This window comes from Lissotriton vulgaris, chromosome 1_1 (genome assembly GCF_964263255.1).
Source record: "Lissotriton vulgaris chromosome 1_1, aLisVul1.2, whole genome shotgun sequence".
Taxonomy (NCBI): domain Eukaryota; kingdom Metazoa; phylum Chordata; class Amphibia; order Caudata; family Salamandridae; genus Lissotriton; species Lissotriton vulgaris.
The window spans coordinates 722,635,902-722,657,226 of NC_141685.1; the positions used below are offsets into that span (position 1 = coordinate 722,635,902).

At 38.9% G+C, this 21,325-nt stretch overlaps 1 protein-coding gene across 10 annotated transcripts in view; it reads left to right on the forward strand.

Moving 5' to 3' along the window:
- The window catches only part of LOC147747713 (coagulation factor XIII B chain-like), a 1,126,012-nt gene that overhangs the window by 143,012 nt on the left and 961,675 nt on the right, over positions 1-21,325 (forward strand). For 8 of the 10 annotated variants that reach the window (XM_086955075.1, XM_086955118.1, XM_086955080.1 and 5 more), the window contains one exon: positions 18,433-18,609. The exons of the other annotated variants lie outside the window; for them this stretch is intronic. In XM_086955075.1, the coding sequence (XP_086811201.1) occupies positions 18,433-18,609 (177 nt within the window). The remainder of the gene's footprint in view (positions 1-18,432; positions 18,610-21,325) is intronic. 10 annotated transcript variants of the gene reach the window in all.

Below are 21,325 nucleotides of genomic sequence, written 5' to 3' on the forward strand. Positions count from 1 at the left end.
GGGCTAGATCCAACACCGTTTTTTAGCTCACTGCACCATCCCAGTTTCAGAACCTGGCTGTATGCAAATTAGTCTGTTCCTGTCCCAGTGCATGATGGGAACAGGGCAAACCAAACTACAAAAGCCAATTCTTACACTGGGAAGGAAACAAGCTACCGGGGACCGGTTTCTGGCATTTCAGCCTCTTCGGCCCGGCTTGCTTGAATCCTGATGGTGCAATGAGCAAGGGACTCACATCTGAGTATACCCTTCCACGCTTAGGGTGGACAAAAATATTTACAACAAGGGGTGGTGAGGGACAGAGTCTCTGAATTAAACAGAATACTCTCACCCAGTCAAGAGATCAGGGCTAGATCCAACACCGTTTTTTAGCTCACTGCACCATCCCAGTTTCAGAACCTGGCTGTATGCAAATTAGTCTGTTCCTGTCCCAGTGCATGATGGGAACAGGGCAAACCAAACTACAAAAGCCAATTCTTACACTGGGAAGGAAACAAGCTACCGGGGACCGGTTTCTGGCATTTCAGCCTCTTCGGCCCGGCTTGCTTGAATCCTGATGGTGCAATGAGCAAGGGACTCACATCTGAGTATACCCTTCCACGCTTAGGGTGGACAAAAATATTTACAACATATATATATATATATGTATATATATATATATATATATATATATATATTACCTACTGGCGATAGTTAGGATTGGCTACCATAGGAAATTCCGAACATTCTATTGGGAATAACTTTGGCGCCGATTGAGGGATCTGCCTGTAATTTTCCTTAAAATGGTCTTGCTGCGCTCCGCCCCTTCCCTGAAAGTTTCGGGGGGATTCGTTAAGTGGGGGCTGTGAAAAAAGGGGGGTCCCAAAACGTGTTTTCCCCATGTTAATTTCCATAGGACGGTCTGACAAGTTTACAGCCCGAACCGCTGTACGGAATTACGCCAAACTTGGCAAAATTGTAGGGACTGGTACGCAGATGTGCCTTTGCTATGTTTGGTGAAAATTGCTCCAGTGGTTTTTATGAAAATTAACTTCAAAAACACATATATATCTATATGAGCTTACGGGTCCGCACACCGTACGCGTACCGTACGCGTACGTGCGCGTACCCTTACGTGCACGAGCGCGATCCTGATTGGCTGGCAGTTGACTGTCAACATTCCAAACTGTCCAAACAAGGAAGAGTTGGCCACCATCTTGTTTCTCAGGAGAACTGAGGCACAACAGAGCCCAAAACAAGAGTGAAAAACACGAAAAGGGGGCAGGGTAGAGACCCCCCAACCCTCTAGCCCTTCTCAGGGGGTCCCAGAAGGACCCCCAAGGGCAAAAAAAAACCCGAAAAAATCACGGGGTGTGGGCACAGTACGCGTACAGGTCCGCGTACGCACGCGTACCGTGCGCGCACCTTGCGATTTTATAAAAAAATCTTTTTTTGCCTTTGGGGTTCCTTCTGGGACAACCTGAGAAGGGCTAGGGGGTCAGGGGGTCTCTACCCTGCCCCCTTTTTCCGTTTTCCACTCTTGTTTTGTGCTCTCTTGTGCCTCAGTTCTACTGAGAAATGAGATGGCTGCTCAGGTGGTACCAGAAGGATATTAACATGTAAAAACGTTATTCCCTAATAGAATTTGCATTTACAAAACCTTTGAAGTTTTTTGAAAATAAAATAGGTTTCACGCCAGATATAGTTAGGAATTAGCACATTAAAAAACCTTGCAAATTTACTGAAAAAACCATAGGTTTCAGGCCATATATAGTTAGGTTTTAGCATTTAAAAAACCTTGCAAATTCACCGAAAAAACCATAGGTTTTAGGCCATATATAGTTTGGAATTAGCATTTAAAAAACCTTGCAAATTCACAAAAAAAAACATAGCTTTCAGGCCTTATATAGTTAGGAATTAGCATTCTAAAAACCTTGCAAATTCATTTAAAAAACCATAGGTTTCAGGCCAAAACGAAAAAATCACGGGGTGCGCGCACAGTACGTGCACAGGTCCGCGTATGTACCTGTACCGTGCATGCACCCCGCGATTTTCATAAAAAAAAAAAGTTTTGCCCTTGGAGGTCCTTCTGGGACAACCTGATAAGGGCTAGGGAGTCAGGGGTTCTCTACACTGCCCCCTTTTTGTGTTTTCCACTCTTGCTTTGTGCTCTCTTGTGCCTCAGTTCTACTGAGAAATGAGATGGCTGCTCAGGTGGTACCAGAAGGATATTAACATGTAAAAACATTATTCGCTAATAGAATTTGCATTTACAAAACCTTTGAAGTTTTTAAAAATAGGTTTCACACCAGATGTAGTTAGGAATTAGCACATCGAAAAACTTTGCAAATTTACTGAAAAAACTATAGGTTTCAGGCCATATATAGTTAGGTATTAGCATTTAAAAAACTTTGCAAATTCACTGAAAAAACCATAGGTTTCAGGCCTTATATAGTTAGGAATTAGCATTTAAAAAACCTTGCAAATTCACTTAAAAAACCATAGGTTTCAAGCCAAAACGAAAAAATCACGGGGTGCGCGCACTGTAAGCGTACAGGTCCACATACGTACACGTACCCCGCGATTTTATTAAAAAAATATATATATTATTTTCTCCTTGGGGGTCCTTCTGGGACAACCTGAAAGGAGCTAGGGGGTCAGGGGGTCTCTACCCTGCCCCCTTTTTCCGTTTTCCTTTGTGCTCTCTTGTGCCTCAGTTCTACTGAGAAATGAGATGGCTGCTCAGGTGGTACCAGAAGGATATTAACATGTAAAAACGTTATTCGCTAATAGAATTTACATTTACAAAACCTTTAAAGTTTTTTTAAAAAAAAATAGGTTTCACGCCAGATATAGTTAGGAATTAGCACATTAAAAAACCTTGCAAATTTACTGAAAAAACCATAGGTTTCAGGCCTTATATAGTTAGGAATTAGCATTTAAAAAACCTTGTAAATTCACTGAAAAAAACATAGGTTTCAGGCCATATATAGTTAGGAATTAGCATTTAAAAAACCTTGCAAATTCACTTAAAAAACCATAGGTTTCAGGCCTTATATAGTTAGGAATTAGCATTTAAAAAACCTTGCAAATTCACTTCAAAAACCATAGGTTTCAGGCCAGAACGAAAAAATCACGGGGTGCGGGCACGGTACGCGTACAGGTCCACGTACGTACGTGTACCGTGCGCACACCCCGCGATTGTATTAAAAAAAAATTTTTTTTTTTTTTTTTTTTGCCCTTGGGGGTCCTTCTGGGACAACCTGAGAAGGGCTAGGGGGTCAGGGGGTCTCTACCCTGCCCCCTTTTTGTGTTTTCCACTCTTGTTTTGTGCTCTCTTGTGCCTCAGTTCTACTGAGAAATCAGATGGCTGCTCAGGTGGTACCAGAAGGATATTAACCTGTAAAAACATTATTCGCTAATAGAATTTGCATTTACAAAACCTTTGAAGTTTTTTGAAAAAAAAAATAGTTTTCACGCCAGATATAGTTAGGAATTAGCACATTAAAAAACCTTGCAAATTTACTAAAAAAACCATAGGTTTCAGGACATATATATTTAGGTATTAGCATTTAAAAAACCTTGCAAATTCACTGAAAAAACCATAGGTTTCAGGCCATATATAGTTAGGAATTAGCATTTAAAAAACCTTGCAAATTCACTTAAAAACCATAGATTTCAGGCCTTATATAGTTAGGAATTAGCATTTTAAAAACCTTGCAAATTCATTAAAAAAACCATAGGTTTCAGGCTAAAACGAAAAAATCACGGGGTGCGCGCACGGTACGTGCACAGGTCCGCGTACGTACGTGTACCGTGCACGCACACCACGATTTTATATTAAAAAAAATGTTTTGCCCTTGGAGGTCCTTCTGGGACAACCTTATAAGGGCTAGGGAGTCAGGGGTTCTCTACACTGCCCCCTTTTTGCGTTTTCCACTCTTGTTTTGTGCTCTCTTGTGCCTCAGTTCTACTGAGAAATGAGATGGCTGCTCAGGTGGTACCAGAAGGATATTAACATGTAAAAATGTTATTCGCTAATAGAATTTGCATTTACAAAACCTTTGAAGTTTTTTTTTTTTTAAAATAGGTTTCATGCCAGATATAGTTAGGAATTAGCACATTAAAAAACCTTGCAAATGTACTGAAAAAACCGTAGGTTTCAGCACATATATAAATAGGACTTAGCATTTAAAAAACCTTGCAAATTCACTGAAAAAACCGTAGGTTTCAGGCCATATATAGTTAGGAATTAGCATTTAAAAAACCTTGCAAATTCACTTAAAAAAACATAGGTTTCAGGCCTTATATAGTTACAAATTAGCATTTAAAAAAACTTGCAAATTCACTTAAAAAACCATAGGTTTCAGGCCAAAACGAAAAAATCACAGAGTGCGCGCACGGTACGCGTACAGGTCCGCGTACGTATGCGTACCGTGCGCGCACCCCGCGATTTTATTAAAAAAACAAAATTATTATTATTTTTTTGTTTTGCCCTTAGGGGTCCTTCTGGGACAACCTGAGAAGGGCTAGGGGGTCAGGGGGTCTCTAGCCTGCCCCCTTTTTGTGTTTTCCACTCTTGTTTTGTGCTCTCTTGTGCCTCAGTTCTACTGAGAAATGAGATGGCTGCTCGGTGGTACCAGAAGGATATTAACATGTAAAAACATTATTCGCTAATAGAATTTGCATTTACAAAACCTTTGAAGTTTTTAAAAAAAAAAATAGGTTTCACACCAGATATAGTTAGGAATTAGCACATTAAAAAACTTAGCAAATTTACTGAAAAAACCATAGGTTTCAGGCCATATATAGTTAGGTATTAGCATTTAAAAAACCTTGCAAATTCACTGAAAAAACCATAGGTTTCAGGCCTTATATACTTAGTAATTAGCATTTAAAAAACCTTGCAAATTCACTTAAAAAACAATAGGTTTCAGGCCTTACATAGTTAGGAATTAGCATTTAAAAAACCTTGCAAATTCATTAAAAAAACCATAGGTTTCAGGCCAAAACGAAAAAATCACGGGGTGCGCGTACGGTACGCGTACAGGTCCACGTTCGTACGCGTACCGTGCGCGCACCCCGCGATTTTATAAAAAAAAAAAATATTATTTTCCCCTTGGGGGTCCTTCTGGGACAACCTGAAAAGAGCTAGGGGGTCAGGGGGTCTCTACCCTGCCCCCTTTTTCCGTTTTCCACTCTTGTTTTGTGCTCTCTTGTGCCTCAGTTCTATTGAGAAATGAGATGGCTGCTCAGGTGGTACCAGAAGGATATTAACATGTAAAAACGTTATTCGCTAATAGAATTTGCATTTACAAAACCTTTGAAGTTTTTTAAAAAAAAAATAGGTTTCACACCAGATATAGTTAGGAATTAGCACATTAAAAAACTTTGCAAATTTACTGAAAAAACCATAGGTTTCAGGCCATATATAGTTAGGTATTAGCATTTAAAAAACCTTGCAAATTCACTGAAAAAACCATAGGTTTCAGGCCTTATATACTTAGGAATTAGCATTTAAAAAACCTTGCAAATTCACTTAAAAAACAATAGGTTTCAGGCCTTACATAGTTAGGAATTAGCATTTAAAAAACCTTGCAAATTCATTAAAAAAACCATAGGTTTCAGGCCAAAACGAAAAAATCACGGGGTGCGCGCACGGTACGCGTACAGGTCCACGTTCGTACACGTACCGTGCGCGCACCCCGCGATTTTATAAAAAAAAAAAATATATTATTTTCCCCTTGGGGGTCCTTCTGGGACAACCTGAAAAGAGCTAGGGGGTCAGGGGGTCTCTACCCTGCCCCCTTTTTCCGTTTTCCACTCTTGTTTTGTGCTCTCTTGTGCCTCAGTTCTATTGAGAAATGAGATGGCTGCTCAGGTGGTACCAGAAGGATATTAACATGTAAAAACGTTATTCGCTGATAGAATTTGCATTTACAAAACCTTTGAAGTTTTTTTAAAAAAAAATAGGTTTCACACCAGATATAGTTAGGAATTAGCACATTAAAAAACTTTGCAAATTTACTGAAAAAAACATAGGTTTCAGGCCATATATAGTTAGGTATTAGCATTTAAAAAACCTTGCAAATTCACTGAAAAAACCATAGGTTTCAGGCCTTATATACTTAGGAATTAGCATTTAAAAAACCTTGCAAATTCACTTAAAAAACAATAGGTTTCAGGCCTTACATAGTTAGGAATTAGCATTTAAAAAACCTTGCAAATTCATTAAAAAAACCATAGGTTTCAGGCCAAAACGAAAAAATCACGGGGTGCGCGCACGGTACGCGTACAGGTCCACGTTCGTACACGTACCGTGCGCGCACCCCGCGATTTTATAAAAAAAAAAATATTATTTTCCCCTTGGGGGTCCTTCTGGGACAACCTGAAAAGAGCTAGGGGGTCAGGGGGTCTCTACCCTGCCCCCTTTTTCCGTTTTCCACTCTTGTTTTGTGCTCTCTTGTGCCTCAGTTCTATTGAGAAATGAGATGGCTGCTCAGGTTGTACCAGAAGGATATTAACATGTAAAAACGTTATTCGCTAATAGAATTTACATTTACAAAACCTTTAAAGTTTTTTAAAAAAAAAATAGGTTTCACGCCAGATATAGTTAGGAATTAGCACATTAAAAAACCTTGCAAATTTACTGAAAAAGCCATAGGTTTCAGGCCATATATAGTAAGGAATTAGCATTTAAAAAACCTTGCAAATTCACTGAAAAAAACATAGGTTTCAGGCCATATATAGTTAGGAATTAGCATTCAAAAAACCTTGCGAATTCACTTGAAAAACCATAGGTTTCAGGCCTTATATAGTTAGGAATTAGCATTTAAAAAACCTTGCAAATTCACTTCAAAAACCATAGGTTTCAGGTCAAAACGAAAAAATCATGGGGTGCGGGCACGGTACGCATACAGGTCCACGTACGTACGTGTACCGTGCGCGCACCCCGCGATTTTATTAAAAAAAAAATTATTATTTGTTTTTTTTTTGCAATTGGGGGTCCTTCTGGGACAACCTGAGAAGGGCTAGGGGGTCAGGGGTTCTATACCCTGCCCCCTTGTTGTGTTTTCCACTCTTGTTTTGTGCTCTCTTTTGCCTCAGTTCTACTGAGAAATCAGATGGCTGCTCAGGTGGTACCAGAAGGATATTAACATGTAAAAACGTTATTCGCTAATAGAATTTGCATTTACAAAACCTTTGAAGTTTTTTGAAAAAAAAAATAGTTTTCACACCAGATATAGTTAGGAATTAGCACATTAAAAAACCTTGCAAATTTATTGAAAAAACTATAGGTTTCAGGCCATATATAGTTAGGAATAAGCATTTAAAAAACCTTGCAAATTCACTGAAAAAAACATAGGTTTCAGGCCATATATAGTTAGGAATTAGCATTTAAAAAACCTTGCAAATTCACTTAAAAAACCATAGGTTTCAGGCCTTATATAGTTAGGAATTAGCATTTAAAAAACCTTGCAAATTCATTTAAAAAACCATAGGTTTCAGGCCAAAACGAAAAAATCACAGGGTGCGCGCACGGTACGCATACAGGTCCGCGTACGTATGCGTACCATGCGCGCACCCCGCGATTTTATTAAAAAAATAAAATTATTATTATTTTTTTTTTTTTGCCCTTAGGGGTCCTTCTGGGACAACCTGAGAAGGGCTAGGGGATCAGGGAGTCTCTACCCTGCCGCCTTTTTGCGTTTTCCACTCTTGTTTTGTGCTCTCTTGTGCCTCAGTTCTACTGAGAAATGAGATGGCTGCTCAGGTGGTACCAGAAGGATATTAACATGTAAAAACGTTATTCGCTAATGGAATTTGCATTTACAAAACCTTTGAAGTTTTTTGAAAAAAAAAAAAGGTTTCACGCCAGATATAGTTAGGAATTAGCACATTAAAAAACCTTGCAAATTTACTGAAAAAAACATAGGTTTCAGCCCATATATAAATAGGAATTAGCATTTAAAAAACCGTGCAAATTCACTGAAAAAACCATAGGTTTCAGGCCATATATAGTTAGGAATTAGCATTTAAAAAACCTTGCAAATTCACTTAAAAAACCATAGGTTTCAGGCCTTATATAGTTACAAATTAGCATTTAAAAAAACTTGCAAATTCACTTAAAAAACCATAGGTTTCAGGCCAAAACGAAAAAATCACAGAGTGTGCGCACGGTACGCGTACAGGTCCGCGTACGTATGCGTACCGTGCGCGCACCCCGCGATTTTATTAAAAAAATAAAATTATTATTATTTTTTTTTTTTTGCCCTTAGGGGTCCTTCTGGGACAACCTGAGAAGGGCTAGGGGATCAGGGAGTCTCTACCCTGCCCCCTTTTTGTGTTTTCCACTCTTGTTTTGTGCTCTCTTGTGCCTCAGTTCTACTGAGAAATGAGATGGCTGCTCGGTGGTACCAGAAGGATATTAACATGTAAAAACGTTATTCGCTAATAGAATTTGCATTTACAAAACCTTTGAAGTTTTTTTAACAAAAAATAGGTTTCACGCAGATATAGTTAGGAATTAGCACATTAAAAAACCTTGCAAATTTACTGAAAAAACCATAGGTTTCAGGCCATATATAGTTAGGTATTAGCATTTAAAAAACCTTGCAAATTCACTGAAAAATCCATAGGTTTCAGGCCATATATAGTTGGGAATTAGCATTTAAAAAACCTTGCAAATTCACTTAAAAAACCATAGGTTTCAGGCCTTATATAGTTAGGAATTAGCATTTAAAAAACCTTGCAAATTCACTTCAAAAACCATAGGTTTCAGGCCTTACATAGTTAGGAATTAGCATTTAAAAAACCTTGCAAATTCATTAAAAAAACCATAGGTTTCAGGCCAAAACGAAAAAATCACGGGGTGCGCGCACGGTACGCGTACAGGTCCACGTTCGTACACGTACCGTGCGCGCACCCCGCGATTTTATAAAAAAAAAATATATTATTTTCCCCTTGGGGGTCCTTCTGGGACAACCTGAAAAGAGCTAGGGGGTCAGGGGGTCTCTACCCTGCCCCCTTTTTCCGTTTTCCACTCTTGTTTTGTGCTCTCTTGTGCCTCAGTTCTATTGAGAAATGAGATGGCTGCTCAGGTGGTACCAGAAGGATATTAACATGTAAAAATGTTATTCGCTAATAGAATTTACATTTACAAAACCTTTAAAGTTTTTTTTAAAAAAAATAGGTTTCACGCCAGATATAGTTAGGAATTAGCACATTAAAAAACCTTGCAAATTTACTGAAAAAGCCATAGGTTTCAGGCCATATATAGTAAGGAATTAGCATTTAAAAAACCTTGCAAATTCACTGAAAAAAACATAGGTTTCAGGCCATATATAGTTAGGAATTAGCATTCAAAAAACCTTGCGAATTCACTTGAAAAACCATAGGTTTCAGGCCTTATATAGTTAGGAATTAGCATTTAAAAAACCTTGCAAATTCACTTCAAAAACCATAGGTTTCAGGTCAAAACGAAAAAATCACGGGGTGCGGGCACGGTACGCGTACAGGTCCACGTACGTACGTGTACCGTGCGCGCACCCCGCGATTTTATTAAAAAAAAAATTATTATTTGGTTTTTTTTTGCAATTGGGGGTCCTTCTGGGACAACCTGAGAAGGGCTAGGGGGTCAGGGGTTCTATACCCTGCCCCCTTGTTGTGTTTTCCACTCTTGTTTTGTGCTCTCTTTTGCCTCAGTTCTACTGAGAAATCAGATGGCTGCTCAGGTGGTACCAGAAGGATATTAACATGTAAAAACGTTATTCGCTAATAGAATTTTCATTTACAAAACCTTTGAAGTTTTTTGAAAAAAAAATAGTTTTCACACCAGATATAGTTAGGAATTAGCACATTAAAAAACCTTTCAAATTTACTGAAAAAACTATAGGTTTCAGGCCATATATAGTTAGGAATAAGCATTTAAAAAACCTTGCAAATTCACTGAAAAAAACATAGGTTTCAGGCCATATATAGTTAGGAATTAGCATTTAAAAAACCTTGCAAATTCACTTAAAAAACCATAGGTTTCAGGCCTTATATAGTTAGGAATTAGCATTTAAAAAACCTTGCAAATTCATTTAAAAAACCATAGGTTTCAGGCCAAAACGAAAAAATCACAGGGTGCGCGCACGGTACGCATACAGGTCCGCGTACGTATGCGTACCGTGCGCGCACCCCGCGATTTTATTAAAAAAATAAAATTATTATTATTTTTTTTTTTGCCCTTAGGGGTCCTTCTCGGACAACCTGAGAAGGGCTAGGGGGTCAGGGGGTCTCTACCCTGCCCCCTTTTTGTGTTTTCCACTCTTGTTTTGTGCTCTCTTGTGCCTCAGTTCTACTGAGAAATGAGATGGCTGCTCAGGTGGTACCAGAAGGATATTAACATGTAAAAACGTTATTCGCTAATGGAATTTGCATTTACAAAACCTTTGAAGTTTTTTGAAAAAAAAAAAAGGTTTCACGCCAGATATAGTTAGGAATTAGCACATTAAAAAACCTTGCAAATTTACTGAAAAAACCATAGGTTTCAGCCCATAAATAAATAGGAATTAGCATTTAAAAAACCGTGCAAATTCACTGAAAAAACCATAGGTTTCAGGCCATATATAGTTAGGAATTAGCATTTAAAAAACCTTGCAAATTCACTTAAAAAACCATAGGTTTCAGGCCTTATATAGTTACAAATTAGCATTTAAAAAAACTTGCAAATTCACTTAAAAAACCATAGGTTTCAGGCCAAAACGAAAAAATCACAGAGTGCGCGCACGGTACGCGTACAGGTCCGCGTACGTATGCGTACCGTGCGCGCACCCCGCGATTTTATTAAAAAAATAAAATTATTATTATTTTTTTTTTTTGCCCTTAGGGGTCCTTCTGGGACAACCTGAGAAGGGCTAGGGGATCAGGGAGTCTCTACCCTGCCCCCTATTTGTGTTTTCCACTCTTGTTTTGTGCTCTCTTGTGCCTCAGTTCTACTGAGAAATGAGATGGCTGCTCGGTGGTACCAGAAGGATATTAACATGTAAAAACGTTATTCGCTAATAGAATTTGCATTTACAAAACCTTTGAAGTTTTTTTAACAAAAAATAGGTTTCACGCAGATATAGTTAGGAATTAGCACATTAAAAAACCTTGCAAATTTACTGAAAAAACCATAGGTTTCAGGCCATATATAGTTAGGTATTAGCATTTAAAAAACCTTGCAAATTCACTGAAAAATCCATAGGTTTCAGGCCATATATAGTTGGGAATTAGCATTTAAAAAACCTTGCAAATTCACTTAAAAAACCATAGGTTTCAGGCCTTATATAGTTAGGAATTAGCATTTAAAAAACCTTGCAAATTCACTTCAAAAACCATAGGTTTCAGGCCAAAACCAAAAAATCATGGGGTGCGGGCACGGTACGCGTATAGGTCCACGTACGTAAGCGTACCGTGCGCGCACCCCGCGATTTTATAAAAAAAATATATATATTATTTTCCCCTTGGGGGTCCTTCTGGGACAACCTGAAAAGAGCTAGGGGATCAGGGGGTCTCTACCCTGCCCCCTTTTTCCGTTTTCCACTCTTGTTTTGTGCTCTCTTGTGCCTCAGTTCTACTGAGAAATGAGATGGCTGCTCAGGTGGTACCAGAAGGATATTAACATGTAAAAACGTTATTCGCCAATAGAATTTGCATTTACAAAACCTTTGAAGTTTTTTGAAAAAAATAGATTTCACGCCAGATATAGTTAGGAATTAGCACATTAAAAAACCTTGCAAATTTACTGAAAAAGCCATAGGTTTCAGGCCATATATAGTAAGGAATTAGCATTTAAAAAACCTTGCAAATTCACTGAAAAAAACATAGGTTTCAGGCCATATATAGTTAGGAATTAGCATTCAAAAAACCTTGCGAATTCACTTGAAAAACCATAGGTTTCAGGCCTTATATAGTTAGGAATTAGCATTTAAAAAACCTTGCAAATTCACTTCAAAAACCATAGGTTTCAGGTCAAAACGAAAAAATCACGGGGTGCGGGCACGGTACGCGTACAGGTCCACGTACGTACGTGTACCGTGCGCGCACCCCGCGATTTTATTAAAAAAAAAATTATTATTTGTTTTTTTTTTGCAATTGGGGGTCCTTCTGGGACAACCTGAGAAGGGCTAGGGGGTCAGGGGTTCTATACCCTGCCCCCTTGTTGTGTTTTCCACTCTTGTTTTGTGCTCTCTTTTGCCTCAGTTCTACTGAGAAATCAGATGGCTGCTCAGGTGGTACCAGAAGGATATTAACATGTAAAAACGTTATTCGCTAATAGAATTTTCATTTACAAAACCTTTGAAGTTTTTTGAAAAAAAAATAGTTTTCACACCAGATATAGTTAGGAATTAGCACATTAAAAAACCTTTCAAATTTACTGAAAAAACTATAGGTTTCAGGCCATATATAGTTAGGAATAAGCATTTAAAAAACCTTGCAAATTCACTGAAAAAAACATAGGTTTCAGGCCATATATAGTTAGGAATTAGCATTTAAAAAACCTTGCAAATTCACTTAAAAAACCATAGGTTTCAGGCCTTATATAGTTAGGAATTAGCATTTAAAAAACCTTGCAAATTCATTTAAAAAACCATAGGTTTCAGGCCAAAACGAAAAAATCACAGGGTGCGCGCACGGTACGCATACAGGTCCGCGTACGTATGCGTACCGTGCGCGCACCCCGCGATTTTATTAAAAAAATAAAATTATTATTATTTATTTTTTTTGCCCTTAGGGGTCCTTCTCGGACAACCTGAGAAGGGCTAGGGGGTCAGGGGGTCTCTACCCTGCCCCCTTTTTGTGTTTTCCACTCTTGTTTTGTGCTCTCTTGTGCCTCAGTTCTACTGAGAAATGAGATGGCTGCTCAGGTGGTACCAGAAGGATATTAACATGTAAAAACGTTATTCGCTAATGGAATTTGCATTTACAAAACCTTTGAAGTTTTTTGAAAAAAAAAAAAGGTTTCACGCCAGATATAGTTAGGAATTAGCACATTAAAAAACCTTGCAAATTTACTGAAAAAACCATAGGTTTCAGCCCATAAATAAATAGGAATTAGCATTTAAAAAACCGTGCAAATTCACTGAAAAAACCATAGGTTTCAGGCCATATATAGTTAGGAATTAGCATTTAAAAAACCTTGCAAATTCACTTAAAAAACCATAGGTTTCAGGCATTATATAGTTACAAATTAGCATTTAAAAAAACTTGCAAATTCACTTAAAAAACCATAGGTTTCAGGCCAAAACGAAAAAATCACAGAGTGCGCGCACGGTACGCGTACAGGTCCGCGTACGTATGCGTACCGTGCGCGCACCCCGCGATTTTATTAAAAAAATAAAATTATTATTATTTTTTTTTTTTGCCCTTAGGGGTCCTTCTGGGACAACCTGAGAAGGGCTAGGGGATCAGGGAGTCTCTACCCTGCCCCCTATTTGTGTTTTCCACTCTTGTTTTGTGCTCTCTTGTGCCTCAGTTCTACTGAGAAATGAGATGGCTGCTCGGTGGTACCAGAAGGATATTAACATGTAAAAACGTTATTCGCTAATAGAATTTGCATTTACAAAACCTTTGAAGTTTTTTTAACAAAAAATAGGTTTCACGCAGATATAGTTAGGAATTAGCACATTAAAAAACCTTGCAAATTTACTGAAAAAACCATAGGTTTCAGGCCATATATAGTTAGGTATTAGCATTTAAAAAACCTTGCAAATTCACTGAAAAATCCATAGGTTTCAGGCCATATATAGTTGGGAATTAGCATTTAAAAAACCTTGCAAATTCACTTAAAAAACCATAGGTTTCAGGCCTTATATAGTTAGGAATTAGCATTTAAAAAACCTTGCAAATTCACTTCAAAAACCATAGGTTTCAGGCCAAAACCAAAAAATCATGGGGTGCGGGCACGGTACGCGTATAGGTCCACGTACGTAAGCGTACCGTGCGCGCACCCCGCGATTTTATAAAAAAAATATATATATTATTTTCCCCTTGGGGGTCCTTCTGGGACAACCTGAAAAGAGCTAGGGGATCAGGGGGTCTCTACCCTGCCCCCTTTTTCCGTTTTCCACTCTTGTTTTGTGCTCTCTTGTGCCTCAGTTCTACTGAGAAATGAGATGGCTGCTCAGGTGGTACCAGAAGGATATTAACATGTAAAAACGTTATTCGCCAATAGAATTTGCATTTACAAAACCTTTGAAGTTTTTTGAAAAAAATAGATTTCACGCCAGATATAGTTAGGAATTAGCACATTAAAAAACCTTGCAAATTTTCTGAAATAACCATAGGTTTCAGGCCATATATAGTTAGGAATTAGCATTTAAAAAACCTTGCAAATTAACTTAAAAAACCATAGGTTCCAGGTCATATATAGTTAGGAATTAGCATTTAAAAAACCTTGCAAATTCACTTAAAAAACCATAGGTTTCAGGCCTTATATAGTTAGGAATTAGCATTTAAAAAACCTTGCAAATTCACTTCAAAAACTGTAGGTTTCAAGCCAAAACGAAAAAATCATGGGGTGCGCGCACGGTACGCATACACGTACGCGAACCGTGCGCCCCCCCCCCCCCCCCGCGATTTTATGAAAAAAAAATGTTGTTTTTTTTTTTTGCCCTTGCGGGTCCTTCTGGGACAACCTGAGAAGGGTTAGGGGGTCAGGGTGTCTCTACCCTGACCCCTTTTTGTGTTTTCCACTCTTGTTTTGTGCTCTCTTGTGCCTCAGTTCTACTGAGAAATGAGATGGCTGCTCAGGTGGTACCAGAAGGATATTAACATGTAAAAACGTTATTCGCTAATAGAATTTGCATTTACAAAACCTTTGAAGTTTTTTGAAAAAAAAATAGGTTTCACGCCTGATATAGTTAGGAATTAGCACATTAAAAAACCTTGCAAATTTACTGAAAAAACCATCGGTTTCAGGCCACATATAGTTAGGAATTAGCATTTAAAAAACCTTGCAAATTCACTGAAAAAACCATAGGTTTCAGGCCATATATAGTTAGGAATTAGCATTTAAAAAACCTTGCAAATTCACTTCAAAAACCATAGGTTTCAGGCCAAAACGAAAAAATCAGAGGGGTGCGCGCATGGTACGCGTACAGGTCCGTGTACGTACGCGTACCGTGCGCGCACCCCGCGATTTTATTAAAAATATATATATAATATTTTAATTTTTTTGCCCTTGGGGGTCCTTCTGGAACAACCTGAGAAGCGCTAGGGGGTCAGGGGGTCTCTATCCTGCTCCCTTTTTGCGTTTTCCACTCTTGGTTTGTGCTCTCTTGTGCCTCAGTTCTACTGAGAAATGAGATGGCTGCTCAGGTGGTACCAGAAGGATATTAACATGTAAAAACATTATTCGCTAATAGAATTTGCATTTACAAAACCTTTGAAGTTTTTTGAAAAAAAATGGTTTCAAGCCAGATATAGTTAGGAATTAGCACATTAAAAGAACTTGCAAATTTACTGAAAAAACCATAGGTGTTAGGCCATATATAGTTAGGAATTAGCATTTAAAAAACCTTGCAAATTCACTGAAAAAACTATAGGTTTCAGGCCATATATAGTTAGGAATTAGCACTTAAAAAACCTTGCAAATTCACTTCAAAAACCATAGGTTTCAGGCCTTATATAGTTAGGAATTAGTATTTAAAAAACCTTGCAATTCACTTCAAAAACCATAGGTTTCAGGCCTTAAGCGATTTTATGAAAAAAATAATAATAATTTTGCCCTTGGGGGTCCTTCTGGGACAACCTGAGAAGGGCTAGGGGGTCAGGGGGTCTCTACCTTGCCCCCCTTTCCCCGTTTTCCACTCTTGTGTTGTGCTCTCTTGTGCCTCACTTCCCCTGAGAAACAAGATGGCTGCTCAGGTGGTCCAAGAAGGATAATAACATATAGAAACGTTATCCGCTAATAGAATTTGCATTTACAAAACCTTTGAAATTTATTGAAAAAAAATATAGGTTTCACGCCTGATATAGTTAGGAATTAGCATTTAAAAAACCTTGCAAAGTTACTGAAAAAACCATAGGTTTCAGGCCTTATATAGTTAGGAATTAGCCTTTAAAAAATCTTGCAAATTCACTTAAAAAACCATAAGTTTCAGGCCTTATATAGTTAGGAATTAGCATTTAAAAAACGTTTGAAATTCACTGAAAAAACCATAGGTTTCAGGCCTTATATAGTTAGGAATTAGCTTTAAAAAAAACTTTGAAATTCACTCCAAAAAAGTTTTAGGGGTGTTATAATTTGCTGGACATTTCACTCATACAAAACGATTGAAATTGCTCCTACATAGTTAGTTGGACTAACTATATTTCGCGCACCCGCAATGCACTGCTGATGATGTCACATTTTGGATCATTCATGACATGGTCAGTGACATCACTGATGACATCTCAAATGACATCACTGATGACATCACTGATGACATCATCCAGCGCGAATGCCTGCTGGGCCAATTCAGCCTTTCATCCTTCTGAGATCTACTTCATCACATAAGTCCTTCGAAAAATAGTGGGGAGGGACTAAGTAGCATATGAAACTGGTGGGAAGTGACATATCAATATGTAATGTCGTAATATTATATTCCTCACTTGAAATTGGATTGGCCTCTTTTACAACAAAGTTAACATAACGCAGAATTGTGAAAATATATTTTGATTTCTTTTACTTTTTATTGAGCACATATAGTTTTTCCATATATCGATGTTGAATTGAACTGAAAAGTAACTGAAAGGGAGAGGTTTTGAACACACTTGTGAAACTTGATAGAAACTTCTTTAACTGTGTTTAGAGCTTAAACACAATGTGTTGGGTTTATTTTTTGTATTGTATATAAAGGGGGTAACACAAATATACTACCTGACCTGGGTCAATAAGTACAATATCAAAAAAGTGTGGTCACGGTAGCAAGCAAAGCTTATGAATTCTTATATACTAGCATAAACACAACACAAATCAAATAGAGGGTGGCTTGTTGTATTTTTTGTATTTTTTGGGGACACCACATGTCTGATGCAATTATTTTCAAAACATTTACAGACAAGAGCCATGGAGTTGCTCGTAAAAACAAATATGCAATATTTTAGAATGCTCTGGATGTGATAGGTAAGGAAGGGAGGAATCGGGGTAAAGTGATCACGTGCAGGTAGGGGACAGGGAAAAGTGATAGTGACATATATACATCAACACTATTTGTTGTATACGTTTCCGTGAATGATCAAATGTTCCCAATATCATACATAATTCAAGAGCGCCCAAACTTAATCCTATATGGTGTTGCAGGAGCTTGTATTGCGGTGTTTATTTTTTGAACAGTAAAACGTGGTGCTATATGTGTTTGTTTTCTGCGGGTGCCCTTTATCCAGCTTCAAAGCACATTTGCAGTTCTTTAGGCGATAGATGCTTTTTTGCGGTATTTCAATTTCTCTAACATACAAAGCGTGTCCATGGGCCCACCGGGGCAAAACTGCATATTAGAGTGGATTCCTCAGCCCGGCTAGTATGCCAACAACACCTAAATTCTCCCTTAAGGAAGTGTGCTTATCTGATTGGTATTTTAGTTGATGTTGTTGCACCAAGGATATTGTGCTGCATAACTAAATACCTATAAGGTCCCAAAATGCTTGTTGTTCTTTTGTTAATGTCTTCTTTGACGCTCTTGCCTCTTTTCAATTTTAAATTGGGTCATCATAGACCTAGAAAAAGGACTGCTGCAGTCTTTGTTTTGTTTCTTCCATCGTTCACCTTTTTCAAATTTGAAAATGCTTTCTTCATACACGTCCTATCTTTTTAGGACCGGTAAGACTGTGCTTTTTGCTAGAGAATGCTTCAGTTTTCTTTGAAAATGGGTATTCCCAGCTTTGACAATTCACCAAAAAGGAGTTTTGTAAGACTGGTTTTTAATACCTTGAAGTTCTCCAATTTTAGAATTGATCAAACAGACATATTATTAGACTCCACACCTAGAAACACTGAAAGACACGGTCAGAATCTTGAAATCAGGTGAGGGTTATTAATTTAATGCATTCCTAAAGCATCTCTTTCTGACATAATAAGTCTAAATTCTGATAGAGCACATGCTACATGCACATGCTACATGCTTCTTTCGAAGACTGATGAAATGAGCACTACTGAACTGGTGTAGTAGAACTATGTGACATATTTATATTGTGGTATAGTTTCATATGAGCCTCTTTGGCATATCTTAAATTTTTCAGCATTCCTATTCCAGCTAGATTGATTTAGGAAAAATATGAGAAATGTCCTCTTTACTTTATCTTTCCGCTTTGTAAATCTCTATCGTGGTCTGATGTGTCCTGGTCAGTCCTCAACTCTATCTGCCTGTTTTGAATTTGTAAAATGCATTTAGCGTGAGATTTATTTGTATGCTATTCAGTAAAATCACTTATACTTTTTCTTAGAAATCGAGTGCTATTATCAAAATGTGGCCAACGGGGAAATGCTGCCAAAACAGGACAAATACAGACAAGATGACACAGTTGACTTAAAGTGTCATTCTGGATTCGTGGCTCTGTACAGCAAAGACAGAAAACCAACATGCACGATAGATGGCTGGGTGCCCCCATTAAAATGTGAAAGTAAGTAATGTAATTCTCATTTCATAAATGCTTCTTTATTATTAATATATTTGTGTGTTACATACATGAAGAAAAATGTTGTTGGTGGTCCAAATGTAATCCTGTTTAACCGTGGAATGATTCCTTTGAAAACTTTAATTTTATATAGGTTAACTATTAGTTCCAACTTTGCAGTATAGAAAATGTGTTTTAAAGGGAGCAGCAATTCACTACTTGCGAGTTATCCATGCACCAAGTACACCAGCACTTCTAGATTTTCTCTCCATATCAGCCCGACTACCTTCAGTAGCTGGCGCACCACTGTAAGACCATCTGAAATCCAGTGTCAATCAATACCAGAGCAATCTGTAGATGGAATTAATACATATTAGAACATTGGGATGTTGGGGGCTCCATTGCAGACAATGGAGTGCTCCCTGCTTCTACGGGCCGGTAAGGCCCGCAGAGCAACATTCCAATGTTCTGCAAAGGCTTCTCGAAGCTCGAGGGGATTTATATCCCCTCAGCTTCGAGAACCCTTTGTTTAATTTGTTAGAACATTCTGCCCTCTAGTGGCAGAATGTTCTAATAGCCTTATAGCCCTTCGTAGCAGGGCTATACCTGCAATTAAAGTCCCGCTGTCTCGTTAAAGTCCCTCACCTTCGGCTCGGGCCTTTAACGATTCAGCGGGCCTTTAATACGGCGGGCTATAAGGCTATATTCATAGAAATAGGAGTATAGCATCACTGTCTATCAACTCCAGGAGCCTTGACAAGCTCCCTACCTTCAATAAGGATCTGAAAAAATACTGTTTTAGGGACTTCATTGCCATAATTCAAAACCAACCCCACCTCCCTTCAAATGAGGAGTCGGGACACCACATGCAACACATCGCCACGCTAAGCTCTGGTTCAGGCCTGGACACCAACAATTATGCATTAACCAATGAACTTAAAACTGTGAAGAAGCAGCAAGAGGGCATATGGGTGCTTCTGATATTGGTCAATCCCAATATTTAGCCTGTTTTACGTCAAGCAATGTGATATATGTATTTATCTGATTTTTTTCCAGCGTCCAGATCCAAACTAGTAGTCAGCATTACATCACTTAGATACCAAAAATAAACAATACGGTCATCTTTAAAACGTCAGGTATGGCTGCCAACAGATGTTGTTGTACACACATTTTAAAAACGAAAAATAAAAAAATTAAACCTATTGCATTGGATAAGTCTTCCTAGAGCTTAGGTTGCACAAAGATGATAGATCAGTCTGGGCCTCGCCAGATTCCGCCGTGATGCCGCCTCTGGGAGTCGGGGTCCCACAGGGCTCTATTTTGAGCCTGACCCTTTTTAACATCTTCATGACCCCTTTGGCGGTGTTGGCGGAGTCGTTTGGGGCCCAGATCGTATCCTACGCTGACGACACCCAGCTCCTCTTCTCGTGTAAGAGAGGAGGAGATTTTGACCGGGAGAGTATCCGGGATTGCCTTGGGGCTGTTTTTCAATGGTTCCAACTGAACAGCCTCAAGTGCAATTCCGATAAGTCTGAGGTACTCTTCTTTGGGTGTGACACGGAGCCAGATTGGCAGGCTTGGTGGCCCATCAATATGTTCCCTCCGTCTTGTTCTTCCCAAATTGCTAAGAACTTGGGGGTCAAGATGGACAAGGGGCTAACACTGAAATCCCAGATCCTTGGGGTGTCGGGCACCTGCTTCGGCATCATGAGGATGCTGCGCAGGTTTCTTCCCCTTTTGTCGGAGGAGCACTGGAAGCTGACTGTGCAGGCCCTGATCGGTTCCAGGTTAGATTATTCGAACGTTCTTTACCTGGGCCTGCCAGAGTATCTGCTTCAGCGGCTCCAAGTGGTGCAGAATGCTGCCGCGAGAGCTATCTTTGGCTTGAATAGACGTGCCAATGCTGCGGGCCTGCTTCAGACTTTGCATTGGCTTCCAATCCGCAAACGGATCGCCTTTAAGGCTTTCACGTTGGCCTATAAGGCCCTCCATGCGGTGGGAGCAAAGTACCTCCAAAAGAGACTTTCCTTTTATCATCCGGCTCGCTCTCTGAGGTCGGAATCCCTGTTCCTGGCGGTGGTCCCGCGAGTGAAGAGAGCTCGCCTGGGAGGTCGCTGCTTTGGACTACTGGTGCCACAGTTGTGGAACTCTCTGCCGCTCACCCTTCGGGGAGCCACCAGCTTACTTGCCTTTAGAAAAGGTCTTAAAACCTGGTTGTTTACCCAGTAGGCCGCTTTTTTGTGCGCCCTCTCTGCCTTCTGTCCTTTTCTTTTTTAACCGTGTTATGTTATTGTGTTGCAGCCCTCCTTACTCAAAGCGCCGGGACACTCTTTTTGAGTAGCCGTGCGCTATATAAAAGTTAATATAACATAACATAACATAACATAGAGCTGAAGAGATACAGTTCACAAATAGGACAAGGGTCAGAGAGGCAACATAGATGAGCGAACAAAGAGGTTAGGAAGGGGAAAAAAGAGAAATGTGGGGATACAGCTATGAAGATTGCGAATGATTAGACTTAAGTACCGAACAGAGGAACTGAAATTGAAACAGGAATTATTGAAGATAATAATAATGCAAAACCTTGCAGGTAAAACTTCCACTAACTCCTAGTTTAGATATTAATAGAACAGCTATGACCAAGACATAAAGTGAGACGCTGCAGCCCGGATGCTTCTAAGATTACCGAAATGTTCTGTTATTAGCCATGGTCTGACTGAAC